This window comes from Pantherophis guttatus, chromosome 7 (assembly GCF_059756535.1).
Source record: "Pantherophis guttatus breed Tessera chromosome 7, ASM5975653v1, whole genome shotgun sequence".
NCBI classification, from domain to species: Eukaryota; Metazoa; Chordata; class Lepidosauria; order Squamata; family Colubridae; genus Pantherophis; species Pantherophis guttatus.
This window is the reverse complement of record NC_142069.1, coordinates 91,184,941-91,202,277: the sequence shown is the minus strand read 5'-3', so window position 1 is coordinate 91,202,277 and position 17,337 is coordinate 91,184,941. Positions and strand designations below refer to the sequence as shown.

The 17,337-nt window shown below is 42.3% G+C and overlaps 1 protein-coding gene across 2 annotated transcripts in view; it reads left to right on the top strand.

The window, feature by feature from the left end:
- Positions 1-17,337, top strand: part of UPF2 (UPF2 regulator of nonsense mediated mRNA decay) — a 43,069-nt gene continuing 25,732 nt past the window's right edge. For both annotated transcript variants that reach the window (XM_034422105.3, XM_034422104.3), the window contains exons 1-6: positions 1-411; positions 6,725-7,104; positions 8,194-8,973; positions 14,374-14,534; positions 15,175-15,372; positions 16,991-17,140. In XM_034422105.3, coding sequence (XP_034277996.2) covers positions 6,743-7,104; positions 8,194-8,973; positions 14,374-14,534; positions 15,175-15,372; positions 16,991-17,140 — 1,651 coding nt within the window. In that variant the 5' untranslated portion in view covers positions 1-411; positions 6,725-6,742. The remainder of the gene's footprint in view (positions 412-6,724; positions 7,105-8,193; positions 8,974-14,373; positions 14,535-15,174; positions 15,373-16,990; positions 17,141-17,337) is intronic.

Below are 17,337 nucleotides of genomic sequence, written 5' to 3'. Positions count from 1 at the left end.
GCCTCCCCTGGTAACCAAAGCACGGGGTTGCCCAGCTCTCTCTCTCTCTCTCTCTCTCTCGCTCTACCCGCACTTCAGGACCCACCCGAGCGACGGGGCTGTCTACAACACCGCCTGACGGGACCGTAACTCTCCGCCCGCCTTCCCGCAGCGGGGAAAGTCTCCGGTTCTTTCTAAACGAGCGCTTCCCGTTAGTTTTTCCTCGCTTTTTTTCCCTCCGGGGGTGGAGGCCTCGAGAACGAGGCGGGGGCATCCCGGTTGGGATCAGGCGCCCCGCGGGGCAGCCTAGGGGGCGGGGTCCTCGCCCTGGCAGAAAGTGAGGGGGGGGGAAAAAGGAGCGAGATAGAGCGAAGAAGAGCCTGACGGAGCTGGAGCTGCAGAAGCGGAGACCGATGTTTACAGCGGGCCGAGGTAACCGCCCCCCTCGGCGGCCTCCTCCTCCTCCTCCGCGGCCTCGGCCCCGCTCGGGGTGGCGGCCTGAGGGGGAGAAAGCTAGGCCGCACGCGCGCGCGTGAGGGGGGGGGGCGGGCCTAGGAGGGGGATTTCTCCCCCCGCCCCTCAAACACACACACCCGCCCACCTCCCGGGGGTGGCCTACCTCGCGGGGGTGTTGTGGCGGGGAGGCCGCTCCTCCCACCCGGCCTGAAGGGGGGAAGGAAGGAGGGGCTGTGGGGGAGGAGGAAGGAGGGGAGGGGGGGCTCCCTGGGGGGTCAGGCCTGGGGGGACGTTAGTGACCTTAGGGAGGGGCTGCGTGGGGGGGAGGAGGGGAGAGTTTGGTGGGGGGGGAGAAGGAGTGTCGGTGGGGGGGGGTCTGCGAGAAAGAGGGGGGGCGAGAGCAGGGGGTCTTGGGGGGGGTCTGACCTGGGGGAGGGGGAGGTTCTTTCTCTGTCTCATCTGCAGCCTTTTGGTCTTTTATTTATCAGGTATGGTCTTACCTGTGTCTTGTCTGTCATTTTTCTGTCTCCTCTGCCTGTGTTGTCTGTTTATATCTGTCATTTGTCTACTTGCCTGTATCATCTATCCATTATCTCTCATCTGCCTACTGTCTGTATCGTTTATCTATCACCCACCTGTCATCTATCTACTGTATATCTACCTATCTACCTATCATCTATCTATTGTCTATATCGTTTATCTATATCTATCTACCTATCATCTATCTATCATTTGTCTGTCTGTCTATATCTATCTATCCCTACCTACCTACCTACCAACCATCTATCTATTGTCTATATCGTTTATCATCTATCTACCTATCATCTATCTACTGTATATCATTTGTCTGTCTCTTATCTATCTATCTATCATCTATCCCTACCTACCTACCTACCTACCATCTATTGTCTATATCGTTTATCTATCATCCACCTGTCATCTATCTACTGTATATCTACTTACCTATCTACCTACCTACCTATCATCTATCTACTGTATATCATTTGTCTGTCTCTATCTATCTATCTATCTATCTATCTATCTATCTATCATCTATCCCTACCTACCTACCTACCATCTATCTATTGTCTATATCGTTTATCTATCATCTATCTACCTATCATCTATCATCTATCTACTGTATATCATTTATCTAGCTATCATCTCTCTCTCTCTCTCCCTACTTACCTACTTACCTACCTATCATCTATCATCTATCTACTGTCTATATCGTTTATCATCTATATCAGTGGTTCCCAACCATTTTTTGGCCATGCCCCACCTAAGCATCTCTAAAATCCTGATGCCCTCCCTCGTAACATATAATTCTTACTATACTCAAAAAGTGAATTCTACTCATGCAGAGGAAGCCTAAAAGGCCATTAACTTGTTTTAAACAAGGTTCAAAGTTTAAAGTTTAAGGTTCAAGGCCCCCATCAAGAATCAAATTGCCCCCCTTGGGGCTTGAGTTGGGAACCACTGATCTATACCTATAATTTGTCTACTCTGTATATAGCCATCATTTATCTACTCTCTGTATCGTTTATCATCTACCTATCTACCTATCTATTATTTCTATCTACTGTCTTATCATTTATCATCTATATGTATGTCGTTTGTATAATCTGTCTATATCTCATCTATCTACTGTCTTAGTCTATTTATAATATCATCTATCATCTGCCTATCTGTCTCATCTATTTGTTGGTCTATCATGTATCAACTGTCTATCTCATCTGTTGTCTGTCTATCTATCTATCTGTCTATCTGTCTATCTATCTATCTATCTATCATGTATCACCTGTGTATCTCATCTATCTATTGTCTATCATCTATCATTTATCATCTAGCTAGCTAGCTCTGTCATCTATCTATATCTATCTATATCTATATCAATCTATCGCTGTCATGTATTCCTATCATCTCTCTATACATTTCTATCATCCATCTGTATCATTGATCTACCATCTATAACTCATCTCTATTCTGTTATCTGTATATCCATCTGTTTATCTCTCTCATCTATCTGTCCATCTTTATCATGAACTCTCTAGTTTGTTCTTTGTTTTGGTCTGGTCTTGCTGTAGACTTTACTTGTTGGGGCCTTGGTGCCCCGCTCAGTTTGTGCTTTTTGTGTGTTTAGACATTTTGGAGGCAGGTTTTGTAAGTCTTGACTAAAATATTAGTGATTCAGTGCACATTGTTCTCTATCTGATGCACCTGAACATCCTTTTCCCTGCCACCATTTGGAGATGTGTATGTATACTTATGTCTATAAGGATGGATAGATATAGATATATATTTGAAAGCCAAGTAGAAATAGCTGCCCTTTCCTATATACACTACTCAAAAAAATAAAGGGAACCCAAGCAGAAGACATCCAAGATCTGAATGAATGAAACAGCCTTATTAAATACTTTGTTCGTTACATACAGTAGTTTTGTGTTCCCTTTAGTTGTTTGAGCAGTATAATTATAAATAAGAGAATTTTAGCTCCCAACCCAACTTCATACAAATTTTTGAACCCTAAATTCAGGAGAGCTTTAATTCCTGCCTTTTTAATTCTCTCTCCTATCTGTTTTAGAAGGGAGATATAAGGGAATTCCTTTTGAAACGTGTTAGTTTTCCTTCCATGAATGCAACTGCAGCCATGGCTCATATTCCTTTTTATTGTCACTTTTGTTGGGATCCTTCTCAACTGGTTACTCCTTTTTTTTTTTTTAAACTTTTCAGCATATTTTGGTAATTTCTACTTACGTTATCTGTTAACTTATCAAAATTATCTCTTTAAAAGTAGCAACATGGTGTGACATATATATATATATATATATATATATATATATATATATATATATATTTATATAAAACTCCATCCGCAAATGGCCAATAACAGTTATTGACACAGTTGGATGCTAATTTTACTTATTAACAAGTGTTAATCAGTGGGAGGTGGGCGATAAAGAAATATGAAATATAAATAAACATGCTGGTCTATGACTAATAAAAATGTGTTATTTTTACGAACACTTGAAAACATTTGATTTGTTCAGTGTGCTCTGAAGCAAAGTCAGTTCCTTTTTTGCCTTGACTGTGGTTTGGGGGCTGTATCAGCCTTTCCTTCATGCAATTTGTCATATTCTTACAGTCTTGCAAGGGGCAATTATGTGCACAAGAGAGTAGGTGAGTGTCTAATTTCAGTATCGTTCCGAAATCACTCAGAAGTGTCACAAACTCCCGTTCAGCCTCGTAGAAACTACTCATAACTCGCATCTAAAGGAAGCGTTTCAGGATCTGTGTAAGATTGCTATAGTTACCAGTTTAATAATCTCATAGGCTTGTTAGAAATTCAGGAGGGAATGGAAGAAGATTCAGCCCATGCATTTAAGCCAAGAGTTTCTTTTTCTAATATATAGAAAGAGCCAGTTAGGCATCAGGCTAGAAAGCAGGAGACCTTGAGTTCAAATCCTGTTTTAGCCTTGAAAGCTAAGTGGGTGACTTTGGGCCAGTCCCTCCCTTTTCAGCCCAACTCACCTCACAGGGTTGTTGTGGAGAAAATAGGAGGAGGAATGTGCGTTGATACTTATTTGTAAAACCTTATTTAGTAAAATAACAAAGACAGGATATAATAAATAAATCTAGCATAAGCCGCAGTGCTGCAGTCAGAAAGTACTTGGCCAATTGTTGGTCAAATGACACAATTTGAGAATTTCTGCTTAATAGAAAGGTTTTTGATTATGCATGCAGCAGAGTGAAATTATTTTTAACATACAATCACTGTTGCTGTTATATGGCTATAAATCTGTCCATTCTTTAATAGTTGGACCACAGACTCTGGTTTTAAAAGTGATAGTAGGCATATTCTCCTTGCTTGATAAACAGGCAAAATTTCACATTTCAATGGGGCTCTTAGGGCAGGGTGTGTCTACTTCCTAACTGTAGCAGCCTGTGTTTCTACAGCTTTGAAGAAGTACAAACACCTGTCATATGACCCGATAATACAGTTTGAAATACAGGGTTCCCTTTGCACTAACAGATGTGGCTTTGTACAATACACATAACAATTAGGCAATAATTGAGTAACAAGTTGATGTCATCCACATCTGTCTTTGGAAGTGTAAAGACTTTGAAAGAAGGATGACAAATGTTCTTAGAGGTAATAAATACAGCACTCACTTTTTAACATTGACTTGATGATACATAATGAAGATGAAGTGCAAATCTCATTCTGTAACAAATGAAATTTAAAAACCCATCTAGAATATAAGCTGAATCTAGATTCCTATGTCTAGAAACTGAGAAAATGTCACTCGAAAGTTAGGAAATTCCTCTAAAGATATTCTGAGATGCTTTCAGTATTAATACCTGACTAGTCTCATGAAAGACCATCATAGCATATTTATTTTTGTGCTCCCTGCTCTATTGGGAAGAAATGCCATGGCTATAAATCAAAATATTGAAAGTATTAGTTAATAAACTGCTTAAAAGTTTCACTTTTAGGTCTGTAGTATGAAAGATGATTCTTGTTACCTGTCTTCCATTCATCTTCATTACATCTTATTTATCCATCACATAGTCTTGGCTGGTTCTTCTCATTATTATAATTTTTATTAGGTTCATAGTTTCCGAAGCAGACCAAGCTTGAAGCGAAGAGGTGTAAACCCAGAAAATTCCAGGTTATTCAGTAAAGCGTGGTTAAACCTTCTGTCCTGCCAAGCTCTCAAAATCAAGACAAATAGTTTTACCTTTGTTTTTTTGTTTTTTGTTTTTTGGTCTTGTGTAGTTACAAACCCTAGAAATAGTCATCAGCACCGAAGAATATCATGGTTTCTCCAGCCCTGAGTCTCTCTTTAAAAATGGTCAAGTTACCCTAGACCAGTGATGGCTAACCTTTTTGCCATCGCGTGACAAAAGCGGGGGGGGGCCCGTGGGGGGTTACCCACGCATGTGCCCATACCCATAATTCTATGCGTCCCACCCCCACGGATGCGAACGCGATACCCCCCATTTTCCTGCTCCTGGGACGTGATGGCACGGTGGGTCCGGTAGGCCTGTTTTTCTCTCTCTCCAGGCTCCAGAGCCTTTCTAGGAGCCTGGGGAGGGCAAAACGGCCTTCCCCACCCCCCGGAAGGCCCTCCAGAGGCCGGAAATGGTCCGTTTGCCAACTTCCAGTCCCACAATGATACAGCTTATACAGATAGAAGTTCCTAGAAATGCTCTGGAGCCTGGTGAGAGCAAAAAACGGGCCTTCCAGTCCCACTGGAAGTTGGCAAACAGGCCGTTTCTGGCCTCTGGAGGGCCTCTGGGAGGGTGGGGAAGTCTGTTTTCACCCTCCCCAGGCTCCTAGAAAGGCTCTGGAGCCTGGGGAGAGAGAAAAATGCCCCCCCCGATTTCCTCCTGAGGCAGGAAACAGCTTGTTTCCCTACTTCCGGTGGGCCCAGAAGGCCCCAAAATCAGCTGGCCATCGTGCACATGCGCACCGGAGGCAACTGGACTTTCTTGTTATTCTTTGAAGACGTTTTGCTTCTCATCCCAGAAGCTTCTTCAGCTCTGACTGGATGGTGGGGAAGGGAAGCATTTATACTCCTTGCAGACAGCTGGTCATTTGCATCCTTTTAGAGACCCAAATGGGGGCGCGGTGGCTCAGTGGCTAAGACGCTGAGCTTGTCGATCGAAAGGTCGGCAGTTCAGTGGTTCGAATCCCTAGTGCCGCGTAACGGGGTGAGCTCCCGTTCCTTGTCCCAGCTTCTGCCAACCTAGCAGTTCGAAAGCAGGTAAAAAATGCAAGTAGAAAAATAGGGACCACCTTTGGTGGGAAGGGAACAGCGTTCCGTGCGCCTTTGGCATTGAGTCATGCCGGCCACATGACCACGGAGACGTCTTCGGACAGTGCTGGCTCTTCGGCTTTGAAACGGAGATGAGCACTGCCCCCTAGAGTCGGGAACGACTAACACATATGTGCGAGGGGAACCTTTACCTTTAGAGACCCAAATTGCAGACCCTCTAAAAGGATGCAAATGACCAGCTGTCTGCAAGGAGTATAAATCCGTCCCCACCATCCAGTCAGAGCTGAAGGAGCTTCTGGGATGAGAAGCGAAACGTCTTCAAAGAATAACAAGAAAGTCCAGTTGCCTCTTGGAAAAAAGCACCTTTGGGACAGTCCAGGATGACGGAGAATCTCCATGGATTATCTGACATCCTGTAGGGTGGGAATGTCTTGGTCGATGCAAGAAAAACAAAAGGCTTTGAATAATCCCTGGTGGATGTAATGACACCACTCGTAATCTTTCAGATCTTCCTGGATAACACAATGCCAGCTGAGCGGAAGAAGTCAGCTAGCATGGAAGAAAAGGAAACATCATTAAGTAACAAAGAGAAGGAGTTTGGTGAGAGGCGGTCAGTGAGCAGCCGGGACAGACCCAAGGAGGATGTCAGGCTGGGCATGAAGAGAGAGATGCTCAAGCCACCCGAAGATAAAAAGAAGAAAATGGAGGAGGAGAAGCGGAAAAAGGACGAGAAGGAATGGAAGAAGAAAGAGGACGAGAAGATAAAATCGGAGGAGGAACAAAAGAGAAAGGAGGAGGAGGAGAAGCAAAAGCTTGAAGAGGAAGAGAAGAAGAAGCAAGAGGAAGAGATGAAGCTGCAGCAGGAAGAAGCGGCTGCCAAGTTGAAGTAAGAACTTCTTTGTTTCGGGTACCTGTGTTTTGGGAGGAAAAGAGAGGAAGGTCCCAGGAGAAATGTTTAAGACTCCCCCACCCCACCCCTGTTGTTCAAAGATTTCATTTCCACATCAATGTTTTCCACCATTCAACATGAAAAGGTAATGTGTACAGGTGTAAAAACATTTGTTAAACGAGACGGCTGAGTTTAAAATAATTATATGTATGTTGCAATAGATATCACCTTAGGGGAAAAAAACCCCTCCCTTCACATACGAGGAAACGGAGGCTGATTTTCCCAAGTGATGCCTGCCATTTTTAATTTAAGGCATCAGACTAGAAAGCAGGAGGGAGTAAGTTCTAGTCCCGCCTTAGGCACGAAAGCCAGCTGGGTGACAGGGTTGGCTCAGTGTCCTTGGGCCTATCACTAGGAGACAGTGAGTTCTAGTTCCGCCTTAGGCACAAAAGCCAGTGAGTGACTTTGGGTCAATCACCACGAGCTGTGAGTTCTAGTCCCATCCTAGGCATAAAAGCCAGCTGGGTAACAGGGTTGTCTCAGTGTCCTTGGGCCAATCACCAGGAGCTGTGAGTTCTAGTCCCACCCTAGGCGTAAAAGCCAGCTGGGTAACAGGGTTGTCTCAGTGTCCTTGGGCCAATCACTAGGAGATGGTGAGTTCTAGTCCCATTTTAGGCATGAAAGCCAGTTCAGTGACCTTGGGCCAATCACTAGGAGATGGTGAGTTCTAGTCCCATCTTAGGCACGAAAGCCAGCTGGGTAACAGGGTTGTCATCGTGGGGAGAATAGGAGGAAGGTTTGAATATGTTCATTACGTTGAATTATTTGTAAAAATAAGACGGGATACAAATCAGTAAATATAAAGTAGAATTACTATTTTTTTAACGAATGTATTGTCCAGTCCTAGTAATGAAGACAGGATACAAATGAATAAATATAAAGTAAAATTGCCATTTTTTTAAACAGATGCATTGCCCAGTCCTCGTATCCTTGTTGGTCTTTACAGAAGGTTTTCTAAAAAGCTGAATACTGACTTAAAAATATAACCTTGACACACACACCCTTGTTGATGTACTGTCTTTCCAGAGAGAAAGAAGAAGCTCACCAGCTGCATCAGGAAGCTTGGGAGCGCCACCAAGCCCGGAAGGAGCTGCGAAGCAAAAACCAGAATGCCTCGGAAAGCCGCCCGGAAGAGAATTTCTTCAGCAGGCTGGACTCCAGCCTGAAGAAGAACACGGCCTTCGTAAAGAAGCTCAAGACCATCACCGAGCAGCAGAGGGACTCCTTGTCCCACGACTTCAACGGCCTCAACCTGAGCAAGTACATCGCCGAGGCCGTGGCCTCCATCGTGGAAGCCAAGCTGAAGATCTCGGACGTGAACTGCGCGGTGCACCTCTGCTCCCTCTTTCACCAGCGCTACGCCGACTTCGCTCCCTCGCTGCTCCAGGTCTGGAAGAAGCATTTCGAAGCCAGGAAAGAAGAGAAGACGCCCAACATCACCAAGCTGCGGACCGACCTGCGGTTCATCGCCGAGCTGACCATCGTCGGGATTTTCACCGACAAGGAGGGCCTGTCCCTCATCTACGAGCAGCTGAAGAGCATCATCAACGCCGACCGCGAGACTCACACCCACGTTTCCGTGGTCATCAGTTTCTGCCGGCACTGCGGCGACGACATCGCGGGCTTGGTACCCAGGAAGGTGAAAAGCGCGGCGGATAAATTCAACCTGAGCTTTCCCCCCAGCGAGATCATCAGCGCGGAGAAGCAGCAGCCTTTCCAAAACCTGCTGAAGGAATATTTCACCTCGCTGACCAAGCACCTGAAAAGGGACCACAGGGAACTGCAAAACATTGAAAGGCAAAACAGGTGAAGGTTTTGGTTTTTTTTAAAAAAATATTTTTATTGTAGTTTTTTCTGTTTTCCATGATTCCAATACATAATCGATCAGACTGTGTTAACTGTGTTCCCACAGGTTAGATTAATTTTTCCTATATATTTTATAACTCCCAAGTATATATATATATTTCGTTGTATGGGTGTACTGTGTATATACGTACAATGACAATAAACTTTATATTTGTATACCTCCAGTTGGCCTAGTAAAAGATTAGTTTTTATAGGCATTTAATATTCTTTTTTGTTTGTTCATTTAACAAGACTTTTCCCGCTCTTTGAAATATGCCTGTTAGGTTTCTCTGAGATTAATGTCAGTTTTGTATTTGTTGAAATTCCAGTCATAAATAAGAAGTAGCTGGAGCCCTTTTTATATTAAAAAATATTCACTAAGTTTCAAGGCCTGTGCCTTTCATATGGAGCCTTGTCTATTTTAGTACTAAAAGATGAAAAATTGTGTTTTCGGAGAGATTCTCCTTTTGCATTTGTTAACAGATTGCTTTTGGGTTAGAAAGTTTTCTTGACATTCGGGCAACATCTGTCAACTTCTTCACAGTGAATTTTACTCTCGTTTTCCCATAATAAGCTGTGGTAGACAGATTTGTCCTTTTTTAAAAAAATTCCACCATCTCGTATTTCTTCTTCATTCCTATTTGAATCTGGGTTGAAATCTTGCTTGAATCTCCCGCTGCTTTTTAAAAACATACTAATGCAAAATGTAAATTAAACGTTTTACCGGTTTTAGAATAACTCCATCGGCGTGATGGAGCTTTTCAATATTCAAACATTCCCCAAACAAAGAATTGTCAAAGAGTCACTGCAGGTTATTTATAACCTGGGCATTGACTCCCTGATGCAGATACGTCTCACCCCAAAACTGTGTTTGTGATTGTCACAACTTTGTCACAACTTTGAGAAGGGAAGACTTGTTTTTCCTGTCCTGCAAGATTTTCTTTTGATGGGTAGAAGGAAATAAAAGTCTGGTCCTTTTGTCTCAAGAGGCAAATTTAGGCACTGAACTTAGGAGGGTTGTCCTTTTAGATCAGCTGCCCGTCACTGGATCTGTTGTTGAGGCCCTTTTTATTAAATCTGAAACACTAGAAGGCCTTTGATGTCTGCAGGCAGTATTGCATTTTTCGTTCCTTGTCCTCTGGCTCCTGAAACTTTGAATGCTAGTGTAGGACGTTAGCACCCACCCCGCTCCTAGAAGAATGAAATATTCTGGGAAATATTAAAAAGGCAGAATATTATATTTCCCTGGATGAGAAAAGGAGAAACATGTTTTTAAAGGCAAAACAACTCCCTGCAGCTCCATGCCCACCCTCTTCAGCTCCAGGGTGATGGGATTAAGATATGGCCCTCAGGACATGATAGGATTAGCCCTCTACCCATCTCACCACATGGCATCTGGGAAGAGTAATCACTCAGCAAGGCTCAACCAAGCCTGGGACACAAACAGAGTAGAGTAGGGTAGGGTAGGGTAGGGTAGGGTAGGGTAGGGTAGGGTAGGGTAGAGTAGGGTAGAGTAGAGTAGAGTAGAGTAGAGTAGAGTAGAGTAGAGTAGAATAGAATAGAATAGAATAGAATAGAATAGAATAGAATAGAATAGAATAGAATAGAATAGAATTTTTTATTGGCCAAGTGTGATTGGAAACACAAGGAATTTGTCTTGGTGCGTACGCTCTCAGTGTACATAAAAGAAAAGATACATTCGTCAAGAATCATAAGGTACAACACTTAATGATAGTCATAGGGTACAAATAAGCAATCAGGAAACAATATCGATATAAATCGTAAGGATCCAAGCAACAAAATTACAGTCATACAGTCATAAGTGGAAGGAGATGGGTGGTGGGAACGATGAGAAGATTAATAGTAATGCAGACTTAGTAACTAGTTTGACAGTGTTGAGGGAATGATTTGTTTAGCAGAGTGATGGCGTTCGGGAAAAACGAAGAGCTGAGGTGGCGCAGTGGTTAGGGTGCAGTACTGCAGCTATTTCAGCTGACTGCTAGTTCAGCAGATCAGCGGATCAAATCCCACCGGCTCAAGGTTGACTCAGCCTTCCATCCTTCCGAGGTGGGCAAAATGAGGACCCAGATTGTTGGGGGCAATATGCTATTTAGTATACTGTCTTTGGTGTAAGACGCCCAGAGTCCTCGGAGAGTGGGCAGCATAGAAATATGAGTAATAAAATAAATAAAAAAATAAAATAAATAAACACTATTCTTGTTCCAAGCCTGGGACATAGACAGCATACAAAGTTAGTGAAGAACACCCCCACCCCCTGGGAGTCTGACAGCCAATGGGATACATTTCTTGTACAGGAACAGGCAACTCTAAGGCAGGGCCCAAGAGAGTGTATAAATCTCTTTCACCCATGTGCTTTTTTGCCCAAGATCTCAAACCATGTGGTCCTGTCCACTCCACCATTAAAAACCATCTTTCCAAGCAGCTTCCATGTTTCCAGTATCTTTCTCCCCAACCCAGATGGACATTTCTTCCAACAATAGTTTGTTGCTACTTAACGAGGGCTAAGCCTACAATTAAACGGAAGAAGTACAGGTACCCATGTTTCCCTGAAAATAAGACCGGGTTTTTTTTTTTTTTAATTATTATTATTATTATTATTATTATTATTATTATTATTATTATTATTATGCTCCAAAAGATGCATTAGGGCTTATTTTCTGGTTAGGTCTTATTTTCGGGAAAAATATGGCACTTAATGTGTGTCTGGATGACGATCTTAACTGGGACTTATTTTCAGGGTAGGGCTTATTTTACGAGCATCCTGAAAAAAATCATTTTCTGGCTGGGTCTTATTTTCGGGGAAACACGCTAGTCCTCTGCTTAAGCAACAGTTGGTTTTAGTGACCGTTAAAAGTTACAACGGCACTGAAAAAAAGGACTGTTTTTCACACTTAACGACCGTTGCCCCATTCCCCATGGACACGTGATTTACGTTCGGGTGCTTGACAACTGACTCGTATTTATGACGGTTGCAGTGTCCCCGGATTTCACATGATTCCCCCTTTGCGACCTTCTGATGAGCAAAGTCAACGAGGAAGCCAGATTCACTTAACAACTATGCAACTAACTTATCGCCTGCAGTGATTCGCTTAACAGCTGTGTCGAGAATGGTCGTAAAACGGGGCACAACTGACTTTAACAACTGTCTTGCTTAGCCACAGAAAATTTGGGCCCAATTGTGGTCGTATGTCGAGGACTACCTGTAGCAAGGGATTAGCATCTATTAAGGATAACAGATGTTTTATTTTTGTATATATATTTTCTCATTTACTGCATTTATCTTCTCTGAATATTTTTTTCTCTAGATATTAACCTTGCATTTTCCTGATCCACCCTTTTTAACATTTTCTGACTGCAATTTTCCATTCCAGATATTTTAACCTGCATAGTTCCACAACGGTGAATTACTTCTATTTAGGTATCTCATTGCCATTTCAATTATAGGTAGTCCTCGACTTAGGACCGCAATTGAGCCCAAAATTTCTGTTGCTAAGTGGGAAAAATCGTTAAATGAGTTTTGCCTCATCTTACAACCTTTCTTGCAACAGCTGTTAAGTGAATCCCTGCAATTGTTAAGCCAGTCACACGGCTGATAAGTGAATCTGGCTTCCCCATCGACTTTACTCGTCAGATGGTCGCAAAAGGGGATTGTGTGAGCCTCCCGGGGCACTGCAAACTTCATAAATATGAATCGGAGATGCTTCAGTGGTTGTAAGTGTGAAACATGGTCATAAGTTTTTCAGTGCCGTTGTAACTTTGGACGGTCGCTAAACGAACTGCTGTAAGTCAAGGACGACCTGTACCGTTCTGTGAAAGCAAGAAATCCTTCTCTTCATAAGGACTCATCGAAGAGAAATTTCCAGCCACAGAAAGTTGTAGGCCATTTCGTGACTGCATTGTCGAATAATTCCTATTTGCTACGGTGAAGTCTGAATTTATTGCCTTTAGCTTACTCTTGGCTGATCACAATAAGTATTTTAAATTCGTTAGATTGATCACCTCCTCCAGTACTTTCTCCTCCAGTTATTCTGGCCTATATTCTTTATTTTATGCTTGCAGTCATTTTCAGCTGATAGTTAATTACTCTTATTAACCCCCATTCATCCTGTCTCCCCAAAAGGGAATTGGCCATTCAAACTGTCAGTGCAAATTAGCTTATATCCTACACAAATTATAATTAATCTAACACGTTAATTTAATTTACTAGGGTTTTATGTGTCTTTTAAGGAAGAAATTAGTCAGTTTGGCTTGTGCATTAAATTTTTTGGCAGGGGGGGAATTGTAGTGTAATATTTGTACAATGTGCTCGTGCGTATAACTGCCTTTATAATATAAGTTATTTCATGCATTCGTTTGGTTCCAGTTTGGTAGTCTTCTGCTTTGTAATAACTTACCAATAGCTTTAAAAGAAGCTGGAAGACAAAATAAATGGATCTCGGATGCTTTTATGTTGCAAAGATGCACGATTGGAAGCATATCTTCTTTTCAATGGTCTGAATAACTCATTTATTTATATTTGAACTGGCATTTTAGTTCTAGGAATTATGTTCGACAGCTGTTTGGAGATTTGCATTTACTAGTTTGTGTTTTTTTTCTCCGCATGAACTGGCATAAATATTAATAATTAAGTTGCATAAAATATACGCAGCATATGAAATACACATGCAGACGCCCACACCAATGTACATGTATAAGATAGTTCTCGACTTACGACCACAACGGAGCCCAAAATTTCTGTCGCTAAGCGAGACATTTGTTAAGTGAGTTTGGCCCCGTTTTACAACTTTTCTTGCCTCCGTTGTTAAGTGAACCACTGCAGTTGTTAAGTTAATAACAGGGTTGTTAAGTCAATCCGGCTTCCCTGTTGATTTTGCTTGTCGGACGGTTGCAAAAGGGGATCACGTAATCCTGGGACACAGCAACCCGTCATAGATATGAGTCCGTTGCCAAGCGTCTGAATTTTGATCACATCATCGTGTGGAAAACGGTCATAAGTCACATTTTTCTGTGCCATTGTAACTTCAAACCGTCACTAAACGAACGGTTGTAAGTTGAGAACTGCCTGTAGTTTTTTTTTTGTTTAGGATGTAAGAAATGGAAAAGGCCTATAGCCATATCTCTTCTATAAAGAGTGAATATATGTTTGGTACGTGTTCAGTATTTTATAATTACATACTTATCGGTCAATATTTTTATGCAATTCTCTCTAGGTTCCCCCCCCCCTTGTTAAAGGGATTAAAAATTGGACTTTTTATAGCTTGTTTACGGTTAACTTTGGGATTAAACGTTGTCCAAGTCTTTTCATTTTGCTTTTTTTCTGGACTGCGCGTGGTTTTCTAGGCGTATTCTGCATTCTAAAGGGGAATTGAGCGAAGACCGGCATAAACAATATGAAGAATTTGCTATGTCTTATCAGAAGCTGTTGGCAAACTCTCAGTCTTTAGCAGACCTCCTGGATGAAAACATGCCAGATCTCCCTCAAGACAAACCTGTGCCAGAAGGTATGTAAATTAAGCAGGTTTAAAATTCGACTTACTTTCTATAGTAAATCTTGCTGGCTCTTAACGTCCCCACCGATTTTGTTCTCAGTTTATATCTTTTAGCACTGAAGTAGGAATAGAATAGAATAACAGAGTTGGAAGGGACCTTGGAGGTCTTCTAGTCCAACCCCCTGCTCAGGCAGGACACCTTATACCACTTCAGACAAATGGTTATCCAACATCTTCTTAAAAACTTCCAGTGTTGGAGCATTCACAACTTCTGGAGGCAAGTTGTCCCACTGGTTAATTGTTCCAACTGTCAGGAAATTCCTCCTTAGTCCTAAATTGCTTCTCTCCTTGATTCGTTTCCATCCGTTGCTTCTTCTCCTGCCCTCGGGTGCTTTGGAGAATAGCTTGACTCCCTCTTCTTTGGGGCAGCCCCTGAGATATTGGAAGACTGCTATCATGTCTCCCCTGGTCCTTCTTTTCATCAAACTAGCCAGGCCCACTTCCTGCAACCGTTCTTCATATGTTTTAGCCTCCAGTCCCCTCATCATCATTGTTGCTCTTCTCTGCAGGAATAAGGGGGGAGGAGGGGGGTTCATAACTGAAATTCCGACTTCATTGAAATATTTGATGCTTTTGTATGTTTCAATTGCAGAACACGGTCCGGGAATTGATATTTTTACCCCTGGCAAACCTGGGGAATATGATTTGGAGGGGGGAATCTGGGAAGACGAAGATGCCAGGAACTTCTACGAGAACCTGATTGATTTAAAAGCGTTTGTGCCGGCTATCTTGTTTAAAGACAATGAAAAATGCTCTCAGGCCAAAGATTCTGGGAGGGACGACTCCAGAGGTATAGTATTTGGGTTTACTCCTGAGGTTACGTCACGGAGAAGGGGGTGGGTTTTTATTCTGGGCTGTGATTAGGGTTAGGTGCAGTGATGAAATTCAAATGTTTTATTACCCGTTCAGTGGGCGTGGCTTGGTGGACGTGGTGTGGCTTGGTGGGTGTGGCAGGGGAAGGATACTGCAAAATCTCCATTCCCTCCCCACTCCAGGGGAAGGAAACTGCAAAATCTCCATTCCCAATCCACTCTGGGGCCAGCCAGAGGTAGTATTTGCCGGTTCTCCGAACTACTCAAAATTTCCGCTACTGATTCTCCAGAACCTGTCAGAACCTGCTGGATTTCACCCCTGGTTAGGTTGGCTATGCTGGCTTAGGAAGATGTTCATATTTTCTAACTTTATTAACCATGGCTATATTATTTGCAGCGATGAATTGTAGAACACGTTAATAGTGGTTCAAACCACAATAAGGAAGCCATGGATACATTAATACTGGCTTGCATTCAACTAAGAAGCCATGGCTTGTTTTCTGCTCCTTGCTAAATTGTAATACCTCTTAGAAGTCAACGCACTCGCTTGCAACCACGGACCTTATTGTAGAAATAAGTTTTGAAAAAAGCTGCAGGAATTCCTTGCCAATCTGGGAATATTTTGAGCCAAAGTAAAGGGGGTGAGTTTCCTAACCATTTTTCCTCCCTGCTTTGTTTCTTGGCTGCCCGGTTGAATGACAGGTGGAAATAAATCAAAGATAACTAAAAATGTAAAAGATAAAAAACAGTGTAATCAAGCCAGATTCCATTAAACCAACATTAAATTTGTGGCATATACCTAAAAATGGGTAATTTTGAATGGATTTTAGCAAATTACAGGTGTTTCTCAATGCTATGTGTCAATGTGATCATTGCCAGTGTTCTATTTTTTAAGGTTAAAATAGTAACAGCTTTTTTTATTTTCTGGCAAGAATAGGAAAAGAGCGGTTCAAACCTTTTTTTAAAAAAAAATGAAAATGTCTTAAGCATTAGGCACCAGATAACTGGTTTTATTATTGTTTCATCTATATCTATCTGCTTTATACTTTCGTCAGAAAAATAAAAGAAAACAATATACCATATGTTTCGGAGTATAAGACGCACCTTTTCCCCCCCTAAAAGGCGGTGTAAATTTAGGTGCATCTTATACATTGAATGTAGCCCCACCCACCCACTGGCCCCCACCCTTTGGCCTCTGCCTCCCAGCAGTTACCTCCTTGCAGCAAACAGCAAGAAAAACAGCTCCTTTCAGCTTCAGCACAGCCTAATTAGCACATGATCGGCCTGCCGATTCTCAGCTGTTTTGCACAGGGCTCCGCTGCTTGCTGCAAGGAGGTAAATTGCTGGGAGCAGATTTTTTTCCCCTTGTGCTAATCAAGCTATGCTGAAAACAAAAATGAAAGTAAAGCAGGCTGTTTGCTGTTTGCTGCAAGGAGGCAAAATTGCTGGGAGTCAGAGGCAGATTTATTTTTCTTCTTTTCCTCACCAAAAAAAAGGTAGGTGCATCTTATAGTCCGGAGCATTTTATACTCTGAAAAATACGGTATTTTATTTGAAGGGCAAAGTAATATGTGCATCCAATTCTTTTTGAAACAGAACTAAAAGAAAATAAAGAAAATAAAGATATATCCGGCACTGAAGACCTAGAACTGGAACTGGAAAACTTGGATATTAATGATGAGACCCTTGATCTAGATTGTGGGGAGGAAGCAGAGGATCTCACAAAAAAACTTCTTGACGAACAAGGTAAAAATGACGTGGAAAAGTATGTTATTGTTACGAATTTGTCTAAACGGATCTAAACAGTAGATACCCAAACAATATCTTAAACTGTATTAATAGTAGATATCTCAACAATATCTAAAGCATATTTTAACAGTATGGCTAGCCTAATGCAACAACTTATTGGGGGGAATTTTTGTAACCCCCGAACAACAGTAGTT